Raw genomic sequence first — 26982 nt, 5'->3', positions numbered from 1 at the left:
TCCATCATCTGTAGTACGCATGACTTTTGTCGCGTAATAAAATATACGCAGGGAGGATAGGGTGCTTCCAACTTTATAGTAAATTGTAAACCATACGGAGAAAATGTCGGGCACCACATCGCATGTACCATCACAAAAGATATGTGTCACATTTTAAATGTGCAAATAGTGATTGGTATCCAATTGCAATATTCTGATAACTATCTTTTGGGAAAACGTCATGCAATATGATATCCAAGTATTCGTTCGAAATATTAAAGTGTAATGTATGGCAACTCTCACTTAGGGTCAATGATCGTCCTAGAGTTGATCATTAGTTTTCTATGTTCAGCTAGCGTCGTGTGTGCTTCTGTATTCAATATAATCTGTGTAATGTTTTGAATAACAAATACAAGTTTCTGCAATACAACAAACTGAATCTTAAATCAGTCTATCAGTGCAGTTAATATTAGCCAGTTATAATATAAGTACACAACGTAGCAGGGCATAACATAAAGATAGCACTTGACGAATTCGTTTGAGAACAATTTTTCTGTCGCCCGACTTTTTGTATAAGTGCCTCAAAGGTCGATTTGTTTGGCAAGTACATTTGTTGGTCTAACGTTTAATATTTCACCTTGAATATATTTTATCGATGTTTTTTTGGGTGCTGATGCTGCTGTGATATCCTAGTTCTCTTTATTATTTTTTCAACGATCTTAACAACAGTCGATTTACACTGGAATTTATTGAAGTAGCGGCAACACCAATGAACAGCATGTGAAATCTGATTAGTTCGCTTACAATATTCGTGGTTCTTGTAGATCAGTATGTCGTTTTCTCTTGAGGTCTGTGAAAATAGAAGCGCCATGTGAGCTACTTCTTTTCGCAACTTGCCTGTGTTCGCGAGCAGCAAAGTCTTCAAAAAACAGCTTTGGAATTGTCTGCGAGCGGAAAAGTATCATTGATGCGAGAGAAATCTTGACACGGAATCGAACTAACACATCAATTAAAAAATGTTATATAGTATCGTGCCTTCGAGTTTTCATGCACATAATCGAGAAATCCATGATTATAAGTGGTATACATGGGTAGAAAGATTCCTAGGTGTCATTTGTCAACCCATGAAAGTTTGAGGGTGTGTATGTGTAAATACGGTAATATTTGTAGATGTACGGGTGTGCAAAAGTACGCAGGTGCAAAGGTAAGGGGGTTGGAAATGTCCGCGTGTGGCAAATCAGTTGAAAGGTTTGTTAACGTTATCGTTCTTAGAAAGATTTTTTCGACAGTTATACGTAGGCTTACCATACGTCCCGCTTTTCAGCGTTTTGTCTCGCCGTCCCGATAAGTCAGCCAAAAGTCCCGCTTTTACAGCGTAATACACAAACATGTTCTCGTTACTGTTGTTTCGGTGTAGCTCAGCGCTAGCCTACTTACTGAAGGTGAATGCCTTCGTTTCCCACTGATTCCCATTGATGGCAGACGTATCGCATGTAAATGTAGGCAAAATTCGAATTATTTGTACCGGTATCGTTAACGTCAATTCCCTCCTATTTTTCGAACTGAACCCGATATTTGGACAGAGAATATGCGCATGAAATTTTGATAACAATATGGTCAATAAAGACAGCCGGGACAGCTTAAAATGTGGGAATGTAGGGCAAAATTGAAAAATGTGAAGTTGCAAAATCACAGCTAAGGGGTCGTTGTCTTTTGAGGCGTCCCGATTTGATGTCACAAAAATATGGTAACCCTACTTATACGCCATGTCGTATATTCAGTTCGCACATTGGCGGTTGGTTTTACATTTACTTCAATTAACACTTTAAATCGTGCTGATATGAAATGTCCCATATTTTAATTATTATACACAACCCCAAAATACATCGAAAACAAACGGAAGCTGCTTAAAAAATTACACCAACGGCTATGGGCAATTTTTGCTGCTTAACCGCCGAGCTTGCTCATGATTTCTTGCATTTGCAGACTCGCTGAGCGGCTTGTCTTTATCAAGCTGCTTAACCGCGGAGCTTGCTGACTGCTCACTCTCGCAGATTTGTTTTACTTACATATAGACTCGCTCCACACTTTTTTCTCATTTTAATGACATTCCTTGGCCTATCATCTCTTTCCTTTGCGACTTGCCTTTTGCTGGCTCTCCAGGTTTCCTTGAAATTGCTCTGGAGTATTATATTTGCTTTGTGACTGGCCTTTTACTGGCTCTCCAGGTCTCTCTCTACTGCCACCACTACCTTTTTTTACCATTTCTTATCATCTCCACACTCTTTTATTTCCCTGACTCTCTGGCCTATCTTCTTTCCAGGGGGGCTGGCCTTCTGGTCTCTATTACCATCCTTATCCTGCTCTACAGCTCGGTTGGGTTCTTCCTTCCTTGGCGGCTGGTATTTTGCTGGCTTCTCCAGGACTCTATTACCACATATTACACCTTTACCCTTTCTGATCCTGCTCTACAATTCGGTGGGATTCGAACCCCTGATATCTGGCCTAATGTTAAATCTGAAGTCTCCTCGTTTCCACCGAGCCACGGCTACTGACGAGGATCGAGCGGATCAGAATCTTACTTAATTAACAACGCCACGCATGGCAGCTCACGACGAGGCTATTTAACTCCCACAAATTACAATCCATATACTTCATTGTTTTGAAGCAAGTGTATTCAAGCCTGAATGGAATTCTGATTCTTTCAACACACAGAATAAAAACATTATCTGTGACAATTGTTGTTGTGCGAATCCACTGGCGTATCTTAGTTTATTTCATGGTTTTGTAATTGCTTTTTATTTTGAATTGGCCGAGTTATATTGGAACTTGTTCTATGGGGCGAGAATGACATATTTTCTTTTGTCTGGGTATGGTTCATGCTTGGGTGGGGTTTGATGGAGTCGGATTATCCGTTGCTCTTTTAATACAGTTCCTTTGTAGATGTTCGGTTTCTTTGCACTACCTGCATACTGCCTCTTTCTCACAATTAATGAAAGTATGTCCAGTTTCCAAGCATCTCCCACAAGTGGGAATATACATTTCTCGGGGGAGATATGTCTTGCACCTAATTTCGTTAAATATCAGAAAGTCAGGTAGACGGTCTTTTTCAAAATCGTAGGTAATTACATAATACATAAAAGGCGAGTTTATTAACATGAAATCAATCAAATTAATAATTGGTTACTGGTTGGGGCTGGCAAATTATTCGAATATTAGAATAGCGGTTTAATATTCGAATAACTGGTAAACGGGGCGTGGACATAACACTCTCGGGCGACCGAATCAAAGAATCAATAATAACACAACACACTTGCGGTTGTTTGGCGACCACGCAGGAAACACACACATCACGTCAAAGTTGAGTGGTATAATTGCGTTATAGTGTTTTTATTCATTCACTTTCAGTAGCTACGATACTGCATTAATGTTTAAATGAGCATAATGTGCGTCAATGTCGCGACAATATCAAGTTTTAGTGGGCCGTTTCGTAAAATTTGAAACACCAATACAAGTATTTAATGAAGTAACATAACGAAAATTTCTGAACGAATAGTCGATATATACTGATTTGTGACTGATTAGTAACAATGCCATTATGTCCATTTTATCAGAATTATTGACGAATACGCAGTGACAACATTTTCAAAATCTTATTTATCGCGAACATAACATGAACAAAAGTACAAACATAAAAAACAACGAGTCAGGCGACCAGTACCCAAGATATTGTTGACTCCTTATTTTAAGTTGGCGATAAAGACGATCAAAGCCGACACGAAAGAAAGCAATCAGAATAAAATTAATTTGCAAACTTAGGCTCCAAGTTCATTCCTATATTTGCGCTCAGCGTTTGTTCCCAATGAGCGCACAATATCTTTATAGTTCGTCGAACAGAGTGCACAGTTTTGCGAGAAGAAAAAAAACGACGTTGATGTCCACCAGGGTGCAAGACTTGACACATACCTAATAATGAAAACGTCATTTGAACGTAGATAGATGGCAGGAATAATTACACCAAAATCACGAAAGATACTTATGTATAGTAAAATGTATGTAAAAATTTAAAAAGTCTGCTCACAAACTTATAGGGTGGGCCGCAAAAAACACTTCGGCGGGCCCCGGGTTGGGCAGCCTTGGTCTAAATCAGAGGCGTAGAATAAATGATGTACAATGTAAATATATGGATAAGTTGATGACGGAAAAACAATATTTGAAGGTTCGGCTCTAATACTAACTCCACCACCACTTTATCAGTTGACGAGCAGTTACAAATATTTACTTTGAGTTCGTCCTAACTTAAAGGGCTCCTAACAAAGATCAAAATAGAAATTGCGTTAGTAGGCATTAGAATTGAAATTACAAATGTTTGCTCTCGTGTTGTTTTCTGAGAAATGTCCACACTAAGGCTGCCCACAATAAATTTCGCGGAACTTATGATAAGCTGAACCGTTTTTAGAGCAGATTCTTTTTCAATAGTATTGTTGGTAATAATGGGAATTTTCTTCTAATTATTAAAGCGCGCACAAACAAGGTATATAAGCCCGGCTGTTATTCCTCATTGGGTATCTTTCGATGCATATTCTGATACCGGTACTGAAAAAAAAATGCTACGCTTTTTTAACCTTTCGAAATTTTGTACTGGAATTAGAAATAAAAATGCATTCGGTTTTAGATAGGCTACTGTGATTCGATACTGATTTTGTGCAATCTCTTCTACTCAGTTGTTGAAACGATGATTTAACATTTGATTTTTATCAATTTTATGTTCGGGTCATGCAAGAAATGGCTGATGAATGGAGTTCAAAATCTGGGGGATTTATTTTATATAGGCTACCTATTCTGGTTTGTCGTTTCTAAGTTTACAAAACAGTCGGTACGTTTTTTTGCAAAATATAGAATTGAAACGATACGTTAAGTGCAAAGAAAAGCATATAACACCATAACGCAAACACAACGACATTTTAAATTTGTCGCTTTTTTCTGGTAGCTAGCGCCGTGGGAAAATCTCGCACAATTCACGATTGAGACGCGCGAGTTCGGTGTCCAAGCAAAGATCACGTGATACCGGATAATCGAATAGTAAAATGTCTTTCGAATATTTTATTATTCGATTCGTTATTCGAATATTTTGCCCAGTCCTAGTTGTTACGTGTTTTGTTGTTACGATGACTTGGTATTTTAAATACGTGCTCAAGTTTTGTTGCTATTTTAACTTGCGTTGTTTGTGTGCGGCTCTTCTCAACTTTGAGGTTTGAAATTTGGCTCTGGGACTAAAAAAGTTTGAGAACTACTGAGCTATAGGATTGGACCTAGCTATATTGGCGTTACAGGTTAATGCATTTGCATTCATCCCTCATGCTCACCAGTTTGCTGAAGGCATAATAGATTCATCACGTATCAATAGATGCTCGCACAAAGCCTTGCTTGGAATGAAGCTGAATGAAGCCCCAAAAATACCGCATGTTTTCTGTTAAATGATGCAAGTTAATAATTTTGCATACTTTTTATATAATATTTTACAGACGTTCTGCAACCTTAATATCAACTATGGGCATAACTCAGCAATTCATATTGATGGTTGCGATGCTGTACGTCGGCGAAGCTCGTAAGTAAATACTGGAATCTACTGTATAACAATGTACAATGCAATATAAACATAAATCCATGTCTGATACATAAACGAGAATATCGGTCGGAAACCGAAGACTTATTGATCGAAAGTTAGGGGATCCCCCTAAACAGAAACTGCGGTTTCGATTCATCCGCTCTTACTCCATAGTGCCACCGTGTGTCCCATCACTAATAATTATTAACTCGCTAATTATACGAAATAACATAATTCATCCAAAACCAATAGGTTTCTGGTCCGAGATATGATGAATGTACATGAAAAATTTGTAGCAGATTCAACCTCGCTTTCGTGAGATATCGCGTGTATCTAACAGACAAACAAACAAACAGACAAATACCTATCAACATACTTACCGATCAAGATCGATGAGTAACAAAAAGGGGTACTTTAGGAGGTCAGCCAGAATTTTTTTTCAGCGGTGGGGTTACGGTGAAATTAAAACAGTGAGTCAAAAGTGCAATTCACGACGCCATAGGGCGTTTAAAGAACGAAAAAATGAAAACCGAGAGTCTGTTAAATAAAATTTCCGGTCGCGTGTACCTCGCTTCCCTTTAGCCGCACGTCGTTTGGTGAATATTTAGCACGTCTTATTTCAAGCATTACACATTCTTATTTTCCGCGCATTGGAAAATCGCTATTGATTGTTTTCAAACGTCGAAGAATTTTCTTATGATATATTTTTAAAATACATTTATCCAATGTTGCCACAGTTGGCAATTCTTTTTTAATATCTCAACTATCACGAAGAGAGCGTCAGTATCAGCGCCGACTAAAACGATAACATATCTAAAAGATGGTTAAAAAGTCTGGCGGTGTTCATTGCGATTGTGTCAAATGATGATGCGCAGAATAATATCGTTTTACCGAGAAACCTTGATGCGCTAACCGCAAAGCGACGCTGTTGTTTCTGAGTGAAAAGTAGAAATTTTGCATCAGAAATTTTTTTCCAAACGGGGGTGGCTGCGCCTTTGAGAGGTAGGGCTGGTGAAAAACTGAAGAGTGACAAAAAATGCCGTACAATACAAAATACAAATTGGAATACAATTCTTTAATGGAAGTTTTTTTTAAATTCCATTCGGGATTTAAATATATAAATTAAGGACTAAAAATCATCTTCATTTTAGGGAAAATTGATTCTCTTTACATGGATAAATACGAGCTAAGTTACTACAATGATGGAGATGATTCTGTACCATTCTGTGAAGCACTTGTAGCTTGTTCAGTACTTGGCTCGGGATCAAGGCTGGTTAAAGTCAACGAAGAAGATACACAGAAGCAAATGGATTGGATGCTCGAGTATTGGTAATGAGTTGTTTAGTCTTCTTCCTATACTTATTCTAACATGACCATATTAAAAAAACGGTATTTTCTACAATCTACTCATCTCTCCAGCTTTAAACATTACCATTTTCTTTCTTTCAGGGGTTATCCACGAGTTTGGATTGGCGCCACTGATATGCGATCAGAAGGAGTTTTGTACTGGCTGGATGGAACATCTTTCAGATACGGTTATACAAAATGGTGAGTTGTATGTTTAACCATGGTATAAAACTTGGTATAAAAAAACATGGTATAAAAGTTAGCGATACGAGTTTGAGTGTCTGAATTTAAATACAACTTGATTATTTTAGGGCATAAGTGAGCTTCAACCATTGGCAATAATTAGTATATATATACATATAAAAATCGACTACAGAAATGTTGTAGTACTATATATATATATACATGCCATATTCGTGTATTATTAATTTGCCAATAAGAGGACAGAATCAATAATAAATTATTCAAATGCAGATTTGAAAATTGCGCCCCAATAAACGCCAGGAAGTTAGGTGGCATTTGGCGGTGAGGAACAATGTATATTTTTGTACAGAATGACTGGTACTCCGGTAGTGTGTGTAACAGATTAGGGTTAGACCATAATTTTATTCCGATTTTCCTTATTTTAGTTCTATTACAAGTTTGGGGATTGTCTTTGTTAGCCAAGTGAATATACCACCTGCCCATAGGTTTCAGTCTCTTTACACAAATTGATGTAAAATAGGCAAACAAAATTAGTTACCTCCATAATGGTACACAAACTTCTGGAGCGCCGAATGACTAATTCAATGATAAATAATAAATGAATGAAATCAATTGCAACAATATTTATTGAGATTTTCCTCTTTGCCCTAATTTTCAAAAATACATTAAAAACCTGTTAGAAATTATTCCTATACTGCAATTGTTTGTACATAATATCATAATTTTTACTGAGAAAAATGTGAAAAAGAAAACTTCATTTAAGACGTTTCTGTTTAATACGCCTCTACTTTGGGATTGATTGTTTATTTTAATAAGTTTTGTCAACATTATGATTTCGAACTAAATTCAGGGATGAGACCCAACCCCAACTTGATAATACTTACGAGGAATGTGCCACATATGGTGCGTCTCAATCTGCCTATCCAGACGGAGTGTGGCATGACTATCCATGTAGTGACCATTATGGATATGTTTGCCAGAGAGGTAATTATTTTTGTAAAATTTATTTTGCGTTGCTGAATTGATTCATATTGCTGGTAAAATATTACTATAATTATCGTTATTATCAGTGCTTTGATCGAATAAAGATAGTTGTGAGTTTTATTCTGAAATTATTCATAATCAATATATATTAAGTCCTCCTATTTAGGCTTGGTACACACACATATATAATTAACATGTTATATATAGATATAAGCACCAGATCGTTGTCGCCAGATTCCAGTATGACGCCATATTCCACAATTGTAACTTCATTCGCCAATGCACAAAAAGAATGCAAAAGCAGAGGAGCAAGAATAGCCCGAGCATACAATGGACGTTACGAAGAAATCTTACAATTACTACCAAAGTAAGAATATATCTAGAACTGAATATGATGTTTTGGTCATTTACGATTTATCATTTGAAGCAGGAAAAATTGGGGAAAGAGTTATTCTTTTATTACTGCTTTAACTATCGCACGATTTGATATCAAATCATGAGAATTTAATAATAGGTACTCCCGTAGTATGTGAGCCAAGATGGGAGACATCGGAACGTAGTATGTGTACCTGGTTATGGTTAGGCCATAGTTTTAGGTACAAATAGTACGGGAGTCACTTGGCTAGTCCACCATCTCGTAATAGAACGAAAATAAGGAAAATATGAATAAAATTATGTTCTAGTCCCAATCTGGTACACTTACTACGTTCCGGTGTCCGCCATCTTGGTTCAAATACTTAGGGAGGACCCAATAATTGATATTTATCAGAATTGTGCCGGTCGCAAGCGTATCTCAATCTCTATCTGAACATTTCCACAAAATATTTCAACGATCATTGATTCATCTTATTCGATGTACTTTCTATTATTAATTTGTATCCTTCAGAGACGAAAATACAAAATTCTGGATTCAAGATGAATCATCTGACAGCGGATGTGCCGTGATGAGTTATAATCGATGGCAAACTCATGAATGCAATGAAGAAAATTTCGGATTCATCTGTGAAATCGGTAATATGTTTAGTTTATCGAAGTTTTCTGGCTCAGTTGTCTTGAAACAATTGTAAAGTACCCAAGGTATGTAAAGATGTTGACGGTTGAAAAATGTCGCTTTTCTGCACAACTAATAGATCATCAGACAGATTTGCAATGCTCAAATATAAAGCCACTGTTGGGTTGAATCTTTCAATATTTTTTTAAAAATCTTTTAAATTAAGTTGTAATCTATAGTTTACCCAAATGTATGTTTTATCTTTTATGGGAACACTTTTACATGACGCTTGACATTTGTATATGTATATATATATATATATCTGACCATTGCTTTCTTGTTCTATTTCAGATGAAGAAAGCGTGCAAGCATAAAATCGAAAAAAGAAAGACTCTGTGTTACATATTTTAATTCATTTAAATCAGGGGTCGGGAACCTACGGCCCTTGGATCATATCAGACACACGGAGTAAATTAATCCGGCCCGCGATGCTTCACTGAAAATTTAACGACAAAATGGCGAATTTCAACTATGGTTTAATTTTATAATCTACGCTCGATGAGCAGATTGGACACGGAGTAGACCTATGGTCTATGGATCGTTTTGTTATTAGATTGTTATTGTTCTTGTTTTAAATTTATTTTTTTTTAAATATATATACGACCTGCCTAGATTTGCAACCATTAATTTTGGCCCGCGAGAGACAAAAGGTTGCCGGCCCCTGAGTTAACGAATACTGCTATGGTGTTTTTATTAATTCTTATCGTAATTAAGACTGGTTTAAGTTATTGAAGCGAATTGCAATAATATTATGTGTGGGTTAATTTTTTTGTGTTTTAATGTTACTGAATAAATTACTAAAAAATTCAAATTTGAATTTGAATTTTTTATTGTATCAGAGTTGCTATTTTTGAAAATCTTTTAATAAAATCGATAGATGGATGCAGAATGCAAAGGAATGGTATTTAAAATCTAATGCGACAAATAATACATTAACTCAGTGTCATAATATCCACATCGGAAATAGGCCGAACAATCTTCTTAAATCCCAGAAATAATTGCGAATATTTTTTGTTCTAAATAATATAGTATTAATCACAACTTTGTTATCGCATTTTCGAATGCTCCGAATCCATGCTATATTTTACATTCCACGTTACGAACAATAGATGAAGTTTTTTAGGCTTAGTGGAAGTTTAGAGTCATGCTTGAATATACAACTACAAAAAGTACTTTACCAGGTGTAACATACAATGTTCATGTGTGCCGTGATCATCAAAAATCATTCATACAGATGCGGTGTCTTTTTTACGACTACCCTGTTCCTGAAGTAAATAAAAAAAAAACGATTCCAATTGCACGCGCCATACATGGCGGACTGTTTTTACAAAAAACAAATTTTGGGTACTCCCGAAGTATGCGAACCAATATGGCGGACACCGGAACGTAGTATGTGTACCAGGTTAGGGTTAGGTCATAATTTCATTTCAATTTGTTTTATTTTAGTTCTGTTACGAGTTCAGATACTAGCCAAGTAACTCCCATAGTATTTGTATCTGAATTTATGACCTAACCCTAAACTGGTTTATATATATATATATATATATACGTTCCGGTATCCGCCACCTTGGTTCACATACTTTAAGACCACCATTTTTGAATCACAAGCACTTTCCGAACGTATGTAAAAAATTATAAGCTGATTTCGACGTCATAATCATCATACGAGACTATAAAATATTTGATAAAATCAAACAAATGATAAAGGTTTCATTGTTTTCTATTTTACTGGACATGAAGTCGACTCATGCATCGTCTGGATGGTAACTGACTCAGATGAACGTATATGGTCGGTCGTATCGTTATCACCCAGTCCTATACCGAAAACTGCATTATGTGTTGTTTTATTATTATTTGTTATGGTATAATCATGTTTTCTGTTTTGACGAAAAAAATATTTTCTCTCTCTCTCTGTTTCTGATTCGCACAGTCTGCTGAAGGTTTCATTGTTTTGCATTTAAAAGTTATTGCCCGATTTTATATCGTGTATGTTTATTTTATTATGTTCTTTAACTGTTTTGTTTTTATGGACGGGCGCGTACTTGTACGTTTTTTAAATTTGCTCTCAATGTATGTTCGTCCTCCAGGTCTTCTGCATTTTGTTTGTCCGTTTGTTGTTGTCTTGTTTTATGCCAGAGTGACCAAAATAAACTTGATTGATTGATTGAAATAAAACTAATTACAGAATCTGGAGAGTAAACAATACCTTGAGTGAAGTTTTAAATGCCCAAAATTAAATAAATGAGGTATTGTACTCTGGAGTAGGGGTGTGCAACCTCTATTAAAAGAGGGCCAAATACAAGTAACTGGGTGAAGCCGCGGGCCGCACCTTCATTTAAGTTTGTCTTACTAGTAGTTACAGGCACTTTTTTGCTATTAATCTTGGGACATTGTTCTTGCGAGAAACGGCAGGGTTGTCCATGGGACACGTCCCATGGAATGAACTGGGACAGCACACATTTGTATTTCCCATGGGACACGTGGGACACAAAAACTGTATGATTTTTGGGGAAATGATAGTAAAACATTTCACTATGGATTTCGTGTCCATATATTCGAACATAGCTCTCTTGTTAGTTATAAAGAGCAAACTATATTCAGAATTAACAATATACTTTGTGAAAGGGCTGATGGACACATGTATAATAGTTATGAATATAAGGTTACCAAAGTCCGTAAATTTTGTTGTTTTGCATGTCTCTTTGTACATGTAGTTCTACTTAGTAGACGCTAAACCTAAGTTTAACAATTTTTATTGCATTGTATTTCATTGGGACTCCCATGGGATGGGACAGGCATAATTGCTATGGGATGAGATGGGCAGAAAAATATGTCCCATTGACAAGCCTGAGAAACGGTGAGTTAAAATGCACAAATTTCTAAAGGAAACTGCTATTCAAGTTTATTGTCACACCGACATTACATCGTTTTTTAACATTGTGTATATTGCAACAGGATTGTGCTAGCTAGTTTTACTAATATGACAGTGGCACTCGGGTACTGGTAATCTGGTAAAGGCTTTTTGACGCAAAGATATTAGAATTGTTTGCACGTACCAGATTAACTAAACTAAAAACTCGTTTGACGGGCACACCATTCAAAATTAACGGGCCGCACAATTTTTCCTTGCGGGCCGAATTTGGCCCGCGGGCCGCAGTTCGCACACCCTTGCTCTAGAGTCTAGAATGTAGAAGTTGTAACGAAATTTATTCACACTGACAGTGGTGTTTTCCGATAACAATCACTTTCCCTAATTTACTTTGTTCAAGATTTTTCCGGACATTATCAATAGAATTTTTCAAGTCTTGTGTCAATAGTCACGTTTTGGTGTTTACGTCTCAGTCATAAATATATGATAAAACGATATCACTAATAGCCACATTAAATTGTTTTAATGACAGTTTTAAACGTCGCTTCACGTTGTGACATACAGATAATTGATCTGTCAACGTATAGGTAACTATGTTTTATACCTAAATAATAATATCCCTATTGATAGTAAGGCGTGTAGTTTTTTATGTTAGAATACTTTTCTCATATGGCTTTACGATATTCTGTATAAAGAGTAATCTGTAGGTCGTGGAGATTTCTTTTATTATTCAAAAGACTTTTGGTTTTGTTCCCTCTTTCTCAGGTTCTAAAAATGCAAGCTGAGGATATCAAAACATTGAACTGAAATAATTTTATTCCGCATTTTAAGTCAAAGTGTATACCAGTTTATAGAATAAACTGTAAATCTTACATGTTGTAATGAAACCTTCTAAATTATTTAATAATTGTTCAACGAAACCTGGAAATCGACTTGAGAAAATGACAAATAATTTTGACTTGCGTAAAAATTGTTACATACTCACATAATTTTAATTACGTTTGACATTTGAAACTGCAGTGACAAGCAATAAACTTTGCTAAATGAAATCTGGAGACCACTGCGCTATTTTTTGCTCCAAATAAAAGAATTTGTCAAGAACAAATTAAAAGTTCCTCACTAAATAAACTGGTTTCCAAAGTTTCATATTAAAAATACGAGCTCGTCACTGATAAAATTTCTTTTGTTGTTACAGTTTTACGTCAAAATATAATGATGCAACTGGCGTGAATCGCGAATAAACTAAACATCAATCCTTGTTTATAATTTGTGCTGTCGATTGGGGTTTCTGTAACACTAACTCCTTATTCTTCTATGCTTTTATGCTGGTGGATCCGTATGCATATTCTGCGAGGACTCTGTAGCAAGAGTCGAGATAACTATTCTAAGTGATTCAAGACTTCACAAATAATGTTAGGTCTGATCAAGTTCAGACTTCCTCAGGAATCTATTATTCAATTACCAAACGTATATATTTAACATAATAACATAATATTTAACAGAAATATATGACATTTTAGCATTTTAGCAGCAAGACATTTTAGCACCAAGAGGGGTCGGTCGACATAGTTGACCTTGTATTCTTGCCCGCCCCCTCCCGAGTATATTTTATAATTACTTTTCCCATCCGTTGTAATCTGTACATTCTTGATATTGTAACAAATTAACCAATAATTTTGGAAATAATGACATCAAGACTAAAAATAATTCCTAAGTCATAAATATTCGAGAATATTCAAGAACATTCTAAATATGACATTTCAACATAACGTGCAAAATAACGAATAAATTCCCATGTGATATGTTGAATGTGACATGTGATATGTTGACCTTGTTTTACATAAAGAATCAGTGTAAGAACGGTCTCGAATAATCGAGAAAATGGTGTATCCCTTTAAATGCGATCTCAAACATTTCAAGCGATCGTCGTCTTTATCGTCATGCTTATCGTCAAATATCAATAATTTTGATGATCGCTACGCTACTGTATGAATAATAACTTGAAATTGTAAGTTGGTTTATTTGATTTAATTTATTGTAATATAATTATCGGAGGAAATAAAATCTATACAGGCAATTGTCTAGATCCTTGCTGTTATATCAAATTAACAGACGTCTCGACTTGAACAAGTAACAACCGATTATATTCTGTTTGGAGTCAGATTAATATCTAGCTAGTTTAATTAGCCTAATTAGCAACTACAACAGAAGTCGTCTCAATATATTCCGAAATAAATCATTATCTCTCTCCCTCCCCTCTCTCATTTAGGATGACCACATGTTTATAATGTCTATACTTATCGTCTTACCTTGAAAATACTTTTTCATAACGCTCATTGTATACCCGAGCTAATCTTGTTCCTTTTCTTTCTCATTCTCTCTGCGCATTTGCAAAAGAAGTAGGAGTGCTTGAATAAGTTGTCGATACTGCTGATAGAAACCTGACAGAACCTATATCTATAACATATTAATTAAACAAATACATTTTTAAGGAAATCTGGAAGGTGATCAGCAATAGATTGGCATTTAAATGAGAATTCCTTCCAAGCATATAATGCTTGGAATAAATAAAATTATGGTTATATGCAATGTTATTTCCGAGTCATAGCATAATCCAGGAGTCGCCAACCAGTCAAAGACAAGAGCCACGTATCGTACTTTATTACAGCGAAGAGCCGCACTATAAAAATACCACACACAAACACCAGATATATCTCTACAGAATCTACATGCTAAAAGAATGAAGCGCTTTATCTGTACATCAAGAGCCGCGCATTGGCACCCCTGGCATAGTTGAACGTACAATTATAATAACCTAATATTAGTCATAAAGATATTCATTATAGCTAAATACATATAATTTAAACAAGACAGCAATGATCAAAATACAAACAAAAATGAAAAAAAAAATGCAAATTGGAACGATTGAGCATCGAGCTACTGAAAGCTTGGCAAACAGGCGGGCCGGAATAAAATCTCCCAATGCTTCATGAAAAGTGTTTCGGAGATTAAAATGAAACAGCACAATATTCTGTAAAATGTCCGTTTCGTAGAACGCGTATTAAATTAAAAATGTACGGTATTTTACGAACTATAAGATGAGCTTTAAATTGCCATTTATTTAAAAACCAACTAAGTGCCTTATAAGCCATACGCAATGTATAGATCAGGTAGTGCTTCATGCTTTGTTGCCTACACTTAACCAGTACCAGTCCCGGTTGCGTCTTATAGTCCGATGCGCTTTATGTATGGCCAGAATCCCAATATAAGCAATTTATTAACAGTGCGCATTATGGACCATAAAATACGACAATAGGGTTATTAATTGCGAAAACCTGCATATCTAACCACAACAACAAGATAAATAAATTAAGCAAAGCAATCCATAAGTCCACTTTTTTGTACCCAATTATGAAAAATTAAGTTTACAAAATATTTACCTCTCTGACAAATGTTACCAAAACTATTTTGACAAGAATAATCATGCCAAACTCCAAACTTTTTGTCATAATATGTACGGACATTTTACAGAATATTGTGCTGTTTCATTTTAATCTCCGAAACACTTTTCATGAAGCATTGGGAGATTTTATTCCGGCCCGCCTGTTTGCCAAGCTTTCAGTAGCTCGATGCTCAATCGTTCCAATTTGCATTTTTTTTTTCATTTTTGTTTGTATTTTGATCATTGCTGTCTTGTTTAAATTATATGTATTTAGCTATAATGAATATCTTTATGACTAATATTAGGTTATTATAATTGTACGTTCAACTATGCCAGGGGTGCCAATGCGCGGCTCTTGATGTACAGATAAAGCGCTTCATTCTTTTAGCATGTAGATTCTGTAGAGATATATCTGGTGTTTGTGTGTGGTATTTTTATAGTGCGGCTCTTCGCTGTAATAAAGTACGATACGTGGCTCTTGTCTTTGACTGGTTGGCGACTCCTGGATTATGCTATGACTCGGAAATAACATTGCATATAACCATAATTTTATTTATTCCAAGCATTATATGCTTGGAAGGAATTCTCATTTAAATGCCAATCTATTGCTGATCACCTTCCAGATTTCCTTAAAAATGTATTTGTTTAATTAATATGTTATAGATATAGGTTCTGTCAGGTTTCTATCAGCAGTATCGACAACTTATTCAAGCACTCCTACTTCTTTTGCAAATGCGCAGAGAGAATGAGAAAGAAAAGGAACAAGATTAGCTCGGGTATACAATGAGCGTTATGAAAAAGTATTTTCAAGGTAAGACGATAAGTATAGACATTATAAACATGTGGTCATCCTAAATGAGAGAGGGGAGGGAGAGAGATAATGATTTATTTCGGAATATATTGAGACGACTTCTGTTGTAGTTGCTAATTAGGCTAATTAAACTAGCTAGATATTAATCTGACTCCAAACAGAATATAATCGGTTGTTACTTGTTCAAGTCGAGACGTCTGTTAATTTGATATAACAGCAAGGATCTAGACAATTGCCTGTATAGATTTTATTTCCTCCGATAATTATATTACAATAAATTAAATCAAATAAACCAACTTACAATTTCAAGTTATTATTCATACAGTAGCGTAGCGATCATCAAAATTATTGATATTTGACGATAAGCATGACGATAAAGACGACGATCGCTTGAAATGTTTGAGATCGCATTTAAAGGGATACACCATTTTCTCGATTATTCGAGACCGTTCTTACACTGATTCTTTATGTAAAACAAGGTCAACATATCACATGTCACATTCAACATATCACATGGGAATTTATTCGTTATTTTGCACGTTATGTTGAAATGTCATATTTAGAATGTTCTTGAATATTCTCGAATATTTATGACTTAGGAATTATTTTTAGTCTTGATGTCATTATTTCCAAAATTATTGGTTAATTTGTTACAATATCAAGAATGTACAGATTACAACGGATGGGAAAAGTAATTATAAAATATACTCGGGAGGGGGCGGGCAAGAATACAAGGTCAACTATGTCGACCGACCCCTCTTGGTGCTAAAATGTCTTGCTGCTAAAATGCTAAAATGTCATATATTTCTGTTAAATATTATGTTATTATGTTAAATATATACGTTTGGTAATTGAATAATAGATTCCTGAGGAAGTCTGAACTTGATCAGACCTAACATTATTTGTGAAGTCTTGAATCACTTAGAATAGTTATCTCGACTCTTGCTACAGAGTCCTCGCAGAATATGCATACGGATCCACCAGCATAAAAGCATAGAAGAATAAGGAGTTAGTGTTACAGAAACCCCAATCGACAGCACAAATTATAAACAAGGATTGATGTTTAGTTTATTCGCGATTCACGCCAGTTGCATCATTATATTTTGACGTAAAACTGTAACAACAAAAGAAATTTTATCAGTGACGAGCTCGTATTTTTAATATGAAACTTTGGAAACCAGTTTATTTAGTGAGGAACTTTTAATTTGTTCTTGACAAATTCTTTTATTTGGAGCAAAAAATAGCGCAGTGGTCTCCAGATTTCATTTAGCAAAGTTTATTGCTTGTCACTGCAGTTTCAAATGTCAAACGTAATTAAAATTATGTGAGTATGTAACAATTTTTACGCAAGTCAAAATTATTTGTCATTTTCTCAAGTCGATTTCCAGGTTTCGTTGAACAATTATTAAATAATTTAGAAGGTTTCATTACAACATGTAAGATTTACAGTTTATTCTATAAACTGGTATACACTTTGACTTAAAATGCGGAATAAAATTATTTCAGTTCAATGTTTTGATATCCTCAGCTTGCATTTTTAGAACCTGAGAAAGAGGGAACAAAACCAAAAGTCTTTTGAATAATAAAAGAAATCTCCACGACCTACAGATTACTCTTTATACAGAATATCGTAAAGCCATATGAGAAAAGTATTCTAACATGAAAAACTACACGCCTTACTATCAATAGGGATATTATTATTTAGGTATAAAACATAGTTACCTATACGTTGACAGATCAATTATCTGTATGTCACAACGTGAAGCGACGTTTAAAACTGTCATTAAAACAATTTAATGTGGCTATTAGTGATATCGTTTTATCATATATTTATGACTGAGACGTAAACACCAAAACGTGACTATTGACACAAGACTTGAAAAATTCTATTGATAATGTCCGGAAAAATCTTGAACAAAGTAAATTAGGGAAAGTGATTGTTATCGGAAAACACCACTGTCAGTGTGAATAAATTTCGTTACAACTTCTACATTCTAGACTCTAGAGCAAGGGTGTGCGAACTGCGGCCCGCGGGCCAAATTCGGCCCGCAAGGAAAAATTGTGCGGCCCGTTAATTTTGAATGGTGTGCCCGTCAAACGAGTTTTTAGTTTAGTTAATCTGGTACGTGCAAACAATTCTAATATCTTTGCGTCAAAAAGCCTTTACCAGATTACCAGTACCCGAGTGCCACTGTCATATTAGTAAAACTAGCTAGCACAATCCTGTTGCAATATACACAATGTTAAAAAACGATGTAATGTCGGTGTGACAATAAACTTGAATAGCAGTTTCCTTTAGAAATTTGTGCATTTTAACTCACCGTTTCTCAGGCTTGTCAATGGGACATATTTTTCTGCCCATCTCATCCCATAGCAATTATGCCTGTCCCATCCCATGGGAGTCCCAATGAAATACAATGCAATAATAGTTTGCTCTTTATAACTAACAAGAGAGCTATGTTCGAATATATGGACACGAAATCCATAGTGAAATGTTTTACTATCATTTCCCCAAAAATCATACAGTTTTTGTGTCCCACGTGTCCCATGGGAAATACAAATGTGTGCTGTCCCAGTTCATTCCATGGGACGTGTCCCATGGACAACCCTGCCGTTTCTCGCAAGAACAATGTCCCAAGATTAATAGCAAAAAAGTGCCTGTAACTACTAGTAAGACAAACTTAAATGAAGGTGCGGCCCGCGGCTTCACCCAGTTACTTGTATTTGGCCCTCTTTTAATAGAGGTTGCACACCCCTACTCCAGAGTACAATACCTCATTTATTTAATTTTGGGCATTTAAAACTTCACTCAAGGTATTGTTTACTCTCCAGATTCTGTAATTAGTTTTATTTCAATCAATCAATCAAGTTTATTTTGGTCACTCTGGCATAAAACAAGACAACAACAAACGGACAAACAAAATGCAGAAGACCTGGAGGACGAACATACATTGAGAGCAAATTTAAAAAACGTACAAGTACGCGCCCGTCCATAAAAACAAAACAGTTAAAGAACATAATAAAATAAACATACACGATATAAAATCGGGCAATAACTTTTAAATGCAAAACAATGAAACCTTCAGCAGACTGTGCGAATCAGAAACAGAGAGAGAGAGAAAATATTTTTTTCGTCAAAACAGAAAACATGATTATACCATAACAAATAATAATAAAAAAACACATAATGCAGTTTTCGGTATAGGACTGGGTGATAACGATACGACCGACCATATACGTTCATCTGAGTCAGTTACCATCCAGACGATGCATGAGTCGACTTCATGTCCAGTAAAATAGAAAACAATGAAACCTTTATCATTTGTTTGATTTTATCAAATATTTTATAGTCTCGTATGATGATTATGACGTCGAAATCAGCTTATAATTTTTTACATACGTTCGGAAAGTGCTTGTGATTCAAAAATGGTGGTCTTAAAGTATGTGAACCAAGGTGGCGGATACCGGAACGTATATATATATATATATATATATAAACCAGTTTAGGGTTAGGTCATAAATTCAGATACAAATACTATGGGAGTTACTTGGCTAGTATCTGAACTCGTAACAGAACTAAAATAAAACAAATTGAAATGAAATTATGACCTAACCCTAACCTGGTACACATACTACGTTCCGGTGTCCGCCATATTGGTTCGCATACTTCGGGAGTACCCAAAATTTGTTTTTTGTAAAAACAGTCCGCCATGTATGGCGCGTGCAATTGGAATCGTTTTTTTTTTTATTTACTTCAGGAACAGGGTAGTCGTAAAAAAGACACCGCATCTGTATGAATGATTTTTGATGATCACGGCACACATGAACATTGTATGTTACACCTGGTAAAGTACTTTTTGTAGTTGTATATTCAAGCATGACTCTAAACTTCCACTAAGCCTAAAAAACTTCATCGATTGTTCGTAACGTGGAATGTAAAATATAGCATGGATTCGGAGCATTCGAAAATGCGATAACAAAGTTGTGATTAATACTATATTATTTAGAACAAAAAATATTCGCAATTATTTCTGGGATTTAAGAAGATTGTTCGGCCTATTTCCGATGTGGATATTATGACACTGAGTTAATGTATTATTTGTCGCATTAGATTTTAAATACCATTCCTTTGCATTCTGCATCCATCTATCGATTTTATTAAAAGATTTTCAAAAATAGCAACTCTGATACATTTTTACACTGCGCCATTGTTAATTCAGATCTCTAGGTTTTTATTTAAAGTCTGAAAGATTTTGTTTTCTTAACGGCATTGTAGGCGAGAAACTAATAAAAGGCAAAGTAGCATCTAGTTCTCGTATAACCCATAAAACAGTCTACAGCTGCACTTCCGAAAGAGACAAATGCTGCAAGAAATGAACCGATCAATTGCATTGTTAAGGCATAAACGATGTCAAAGCCTATAGCTGAATTACGGTACACAGCGGTGCAGACATGCGTCCAACATTTGGTGTTTTGAAAATTACCACAACGACCCGAAAATTAACAATTTGACTAGGAGCGATCGCAGCCCTGATTGCCCAACTGGCGGTACATTATAATAGTTTAGTTATTGTTAGATTAATTTAAGGCCGATTTTATCAATTTTTAACACTGATATGTTAGCGTTTTTTAGTATTTTATTCGAGCTTTGGTGGGTCACGAATGATACGCGTTGGGTCACTTCGTGTCCCGCGTGTCAGTGGTTCGCCATCTCTGATATATGTAGTGATATAAATGTAGATTGAGCTATTTCTGTGAATGCATAATAAAAAACAGAACTTGACAAATTGACTTCGGGAAATCGGAACTTTTCGAAGCTGTGATAGTTCAAACTATTTGTGAATCTCTAAGGAAACAACGTCAATAAAATCAATGCAGGTATGCCCGTCATATTTAGTCTTTATTATATATCTATACTTAAAAAAAGCGAAATAGCCAAATTATTATTAGCAAAAAACAGGACAAATTGTGGGATTAATCACTCATACAATGTGTTGCGTGAAGAATTAGATCTCGCAACATATGAATAATTTTTTGTTTTGGCAATTTATTGAAGCTTCTGAAATGCAAAGTCTCAAGAACTGGCCAGTAATAACTTTTTTGCTTTCATTCAACTTTATTCGAAAGCTCTCATGTACGTGGATCGCATGGACAGGACGAGACTCAGAGAATGAGAGTGGCGTTGCAATGTCAAATTAAAGCAGAATGCTATTATGCAGTGAACGTCGTTGTATGAAGAAATGTAATAAACTCGATAGCACGATTAATATGTTCAATATTGACAATCGTTTGAGGTTTTGTGATTGCTTAGGACTAGAACGAATAATAATCGTCAACTATTGCCTTGTGAATCCCAAAAATACTTGTCAGAGATTACTGATACCTCAATACTGCAATTACTTGATTTCAAGTACAAACAGCAGCGACTTCAGCGCCGGTTATAGCCGAGTTTGTCGCGCCTACAAAAAGCTCCATTATTTGTTCAGCTTTCGACGTCCAATAACCGGTCTCAAAATAATCAAGGTTTATAAAATGCTTTAAAAACACTTTATTTCCCCATCTTAGACACAAATTGTAATGTTTTTATTGAATCCACAATTTAAAAAAAACTCTATTTCGAAAAGTCTGTTAATTAAATCGTCCATTCAAGAGTTATATAAGCAAACATTTACGAATTCATAAAATTAATGTAAAAGCATTTGATATTTTACATCCGATTATAGTTTTAATATCTGTTATTTGTTCTTATATTGATATTACTTGCTAACAATGAGGGTTGGGAATTTTTGAGAATTTTAGAAGCCCGAAATATATACATTTGGAATATAAAGCGGTTCGTAAATAATATAAATTCCGCGAATATTTTTCAATACCGTATATAGCTATGCAATAAAAATTTAATAGCGTTACATTTAAATTTGTTCAGGTAGTTATTTGTGAACCTAACGAACAAAAAGAATGAGAATATCGGTCGGAGACCGAAGACTTATCGATCCAAACTGCGGTTTCGATTCATGACTCTATAGTGACACCGCGTGTCCCATCACTAATTAAATATTAACTCACTAAATATACGACATAATTCATCCAAAATCAATAGACTTTTGGTCCGAGATATGCTGAATGCACATGCAAAATTTGGAGCAGATTTAATCTCGCCTTCGTGAGATATCGCGTTCATCTAACAGACAGACAGACAAACAGACAAATACCTGTCAACATACTTACCGATCTAAAGATCGATAAGTAATAAAAATTTGACCAGCAAAGTGATTCTCCACCAGGGTGTAATAAATTGAGTAGTTATAAAGAATTTGATTTAGATTATTGTTGCCTGAAAAATACTTATTTTTGTCTCGAATCATTGGAATTCAAAAGACACGGGTACAACTTACTGTAAATAGGTTGCTACTTTGGAACAAAATAAACGTATTTATTCATTTTTTAAATTCACGTTCTACTGAAATATAAAAAAACCTTAATTTTATCAATTATGTGGAGCCATATCTTTTTACCAAAACATCACCGTTCTAGCAAAAATCATCCTTTCCTAGAAGGTTCTTAATTAAAATATATCTTGTTTGTTGAAGACTTCTCGAAATGCCGATCCTATAATTTTACAACTTTTCATAGTATAGAACAACAATTTCATAGTATTCCGACTTCCTTCGACCATTCCCCACTCTGTAAATATTGTATATAATGTAAAATATTTATAAGGTATGTCTAATGTATATTGTAAAAGCTTTGGGAAAGTGTGTTAGTTTAGACTATTTGTTTTGCTTCGTATCGTTTTATTACACAAAAACGTCAAATATCTGTCTACATATTTTTATAAAGTAAAGTCAATCCTATATAAAAATTTAAAATTTAAACTGAATAAAGGTCAACGCCACTTTAATGGCAATCGGTGACGCCAACATGGTGACATAGATAGTTCATTAATGTTTGTTCAACTGTGAAACCCTTGACATATTATATTATGTAAAAAGTTTGCCCTACAAATCTCTGCCCATACCAATAAACTTTAATTCGTTGAACCCGACATTATTTATCATCTACAACTAAAAGTCAGAATTAAATGAAATTAACTGAACAAATCTGTTTCGAAATTACATCATATTTAATAGGATATAAACATAAAATAAGCAATTCCCGGCACATCAAAAGCAAGCAAGCTTTATTTTGATTGTAAATTGATCATGAAATTTTGTGTGTTTTTTAAACTTTTTTGAATACGCACCATATATATCAAGGATGGCGAAGCTCTTTCAATGAATGGGTCAAAAATTATGTTTTTATCGCGGAACAGAAGAGAGTGGGTCACAGATATTTATGTTGTATCTATAGGAAACTTCTGAAATCTTATAGGCTTCTGTTGATGTTGGTGTAATTTTGTGCTTTACTTATGCAGCACTTCTATCAGGGACTTTTTATGGCACTCGATTTATAAAATTAGAGTACGAAAGCACGCATAGGAATTACCAAAAACGTTTAGGATGATGCGGCAAATTATTTTACGGTTACAAAGAGTTTGGGGGGAGTTCTCTCGGATAGTGTTATATTTGTCCATCGTCTTTTAACCACATTAAGGCATTTTTACACTGCGCCATTGTTAATTCAGATCTCTAGGTTTTTATTTAAAGTCTGAAAGATTTTGTTTTCTTAACGGCATTGTAGGCGAGAAACTAATAAAAGGCAAAGTAGCATCTAGTTCTCGTATAACCCATAAAACAGTCTACAGCTGCACTTCCGAAAGAGACAAATGCTGCAAGAAATGAACCGATCAATTGCATTGTTAAGGCATAAACGATGTCAAAGCCTATAGCTGAATTACGGTACACAGCGGTGCAGACATGCGTCCAACATTTGGTGTTTTGAAAATTACCACAACGACCCGAAAATTAACAATTTGACTAGGAGCGATCGCAGCCCTGATTGCCCAACTGGCGGTACATTATAATAGTTTAGTTATTGTTAGATTAATTTAAGGCCGATTTTATCAATTTTTAACACTGATATGTTAGCGTTTTTTAGTATTTTATTCGAGCTTTGGTGGGTCACGAATGATACGCGTTGGGTCACTTCGTGTCCCGCGTGTCAGTGGTTCGCCATCTCTGATATATGTAGTGATATAAATGTAGATTGAGCTATTTCTGTGAATGCATAATAAAAAACAGAACTTGACAAATTGACTTCGGGAAATGGGAACTTTTCGAAGCTGTGATAGTTCAAACTATTTGTGAATCTCTAAGGAAACAACGTCAATAAAATCAATGCAGGTATGCCCGTCATATTTAGTCTTTATTATATATCTATACTTAAAAAAAGCGAAATAGCCAAATTATTATTAGCAAAAAACAGGACAAATTGTGGGATTAATCACTCATACAATGTGTTGCGTGAAGAATTAGATCTCGCAACATATGAATAATTTTTTGTTTTGGCAATTTATTGAAGCTTCTGAAATGCAAAGTCTCAAGAACTGGCCAGTAATAACTTTTTTGCTTTCATTCAACTTTATTCGAAAGCTCTCATGTACGTGGATCGCATGGACAGGACGAGACTCAGAGAATGAGAGTGGCGTTGCAATGTCAAATTAAAGCAGAATGCTATTATGCAGTGAACGTCGTTGTATGAAGAAATGTAATAAACTCGATAGCACGATTAATATGTTCAATATTGACAATCGTTTGAGGTTTTGTGATTGCTTAGGACTAGAACGAATAATAATCGTCAACTATTGCCTTGTGAATCCCAAAAATACTTGTCAGAGATTACTGATACCTCAATACTGCAATTACTTGATTTCAAGTACAAACAGCAGCGACTTCAGCGCCGGTTATAGCCGAGTTTGTCGCGCCTACAAAAAGCTCCATTATTTGTTCAGCTTTCGACGTCCAATAACCGGTCTCAAAATAATCAAGGTTTATAAAATGCTTTAAAAACACTTTATTTCCCCATCTTAGACACAAATTGTAATGTTTTTATTGAATCCACAATTTAAAAAAAACTCTATTTCGAAAAGTCTGTTAATTAAATCGTCCATTCAAGAGTTATATAAGCAAACATTTACGAATTCATAAAATTAATGTAAAAGCATTTGATATTTTACATCCGATTATAGTTTTAATATCTGTTATTTGTTCTTATATTGATATTACTTGCTAACAATGAGGGTTGGGAATTTTTGAGAATTTTAGAAGCCCGAAATATATACATTTGGAATATAAAGCGGTTCGTAAATAATATAAATTCCGCGAATATTTTTCAATACCGTATATAGCTATGCAATAAAAATTTAATAGCGTTACATTTAAATTTGTTCAGGTAGTTATTTGTGAACCTAACGAACAAAAAGAATGAGAATATCGGTCGGAGACCGAAGACTTATCGATCCAAACTGCGGTTTCGATTCATGACTCTATAGTGACACCGCGTGTCCCATCACTAATTAAATATTAACTCACTAAATATACGACATAATTCATCCAAAATCAATAGACTTTTGGTCCGAGATATGCTGAATGCACATGCAAAATTTGGGGCAGATTTAATCTCGCCTTCGTGAGATATCGCGTTCATCTAACAGACAGACAGACAAACAGACAAATACCTGTCAACATACTTACCGATCTAAAGATCGATAAGTAATAAAAATTTGACCAGCAAAGTGATTCTCCACCAGGGTGTAATAAATTGAGTAGTTATAAAGAATTTGATTTAGATTATTGTTGCCTGAAAAATACTTATTTTTGTCTCGAATCATTGGAATTCAAAAGACACGGGTACAACTTACTGTAAATAGGTTGCTACTTTGGAACAAAATAAACGTATTTATTCATTTTTTAAATTCACGTTCTACTGAAATATAAAAAAACCTTAATTTTATCAATTATGTGGAGCCATATCTTTTTACCAAAACATCACCGTTCTAGCAAAAATCATCCTTTCCTAGAAGGTTCTTAATTAAAATATATCTTGTTTGTTGAAGACTTCTCGAAATGCCGATCCTATAATTTTACAACTTTTCATAGTATAGAACAACAATTTCATAGTATTCCGACTTCCTTCGACCATTCCCCACTCTGTAAATATTGTATATAATGTAAAATATTTATAAGGTATGTCTAATGTATATTGTAAAAGCTTTGGGAAAGTGTGTTAGTTTAGACTATTTGTTTTGCTTCGTATCGTTTTATTACACAAAAACGTCAAATATCTGTCTACATATTTTTATAAAGTAAAGTCAATCCTATATAAAAATTTAAAATTTAAACTGAATAAAGGTCAACGCCACTTTAATGGCAATCGGTGACGCCAACATGGTGACATAGATAGTTCATTAATGTTTGTTCAACTGTGAAACCCTTGACATATTATATTATGTAAAAAGTTTGCCCTACAAATCTCTGCCCATACCAATAAACTTTAATTCGTTGAACCCGACATTATTTATCATCTACAACTAAAAGTCAGAATTAAATGAAATTAACTGAACAAATCTGTTTCGAAATTACATCATATTTAATAGGATATAAACATAAAATAAGCAATTCCCGGCACATCAAAAGCAAGCAAGCTTTATTTTGATTGTAAATTGATCATGAAATTTTGTGTGTTTTTTAAACTTTTTTGAATACGCACCATATATATCAAGGATGGCGAAGCTCTTTCAATGAATGGG

The 26982-nt window shown here is 34.8% G+C and overlaps 1 protein-coding gene across 1 annotated transcript; it reads left to right on the top strand.

Annotated features, from left to right (window-relative positions):
* The first annotated feature begins 5529 nt into the window (after window positions 1-5529).
* On the top strand, window positions 5530-9596 carry LOC144422843 (low affinity immunoglobulin epsilon Fc receptor-like). Its single transcript, XM_078112725.1, has 7 exons — window positions 5530-5587; window positions 6739-6916; window positions 7037-7135; window positions 7989-8122; window positions 8330-8489; window positions 9009-9133; window positions 9465-9596. The coding sequence occupies exons 1-7, from the start codon at window positions 5530-5532 to the stop codon at window positions 9485-9487; spliced, it is 777 nt and encodes a 258-aa protein (XP_077968851.1). The 3' UTR covers window positions 9488-9596.
* The last annotated feature ends 17386 nt before the right edge of the window (window positions 9597-26982 follow it).

The sequence above is a fragment of the Styela clava genome, chromosome 5 (genome assembly GCF_964204865.1).
Source record: "Styela clava chromosome 5, kaStyClav1.hap1.2, whole genome shotgun sequence".
Lineage (NCBI taxonomy): Eukaryota > Metazoa > Chordata > Ascidiacea > Stolidobranchia > Styelidae > Styela > Styela clava.
Note: the sequence above shows the minus strand (reverse complement) of the source record. Positions and strands in the feature narration are given on the sequence as shown.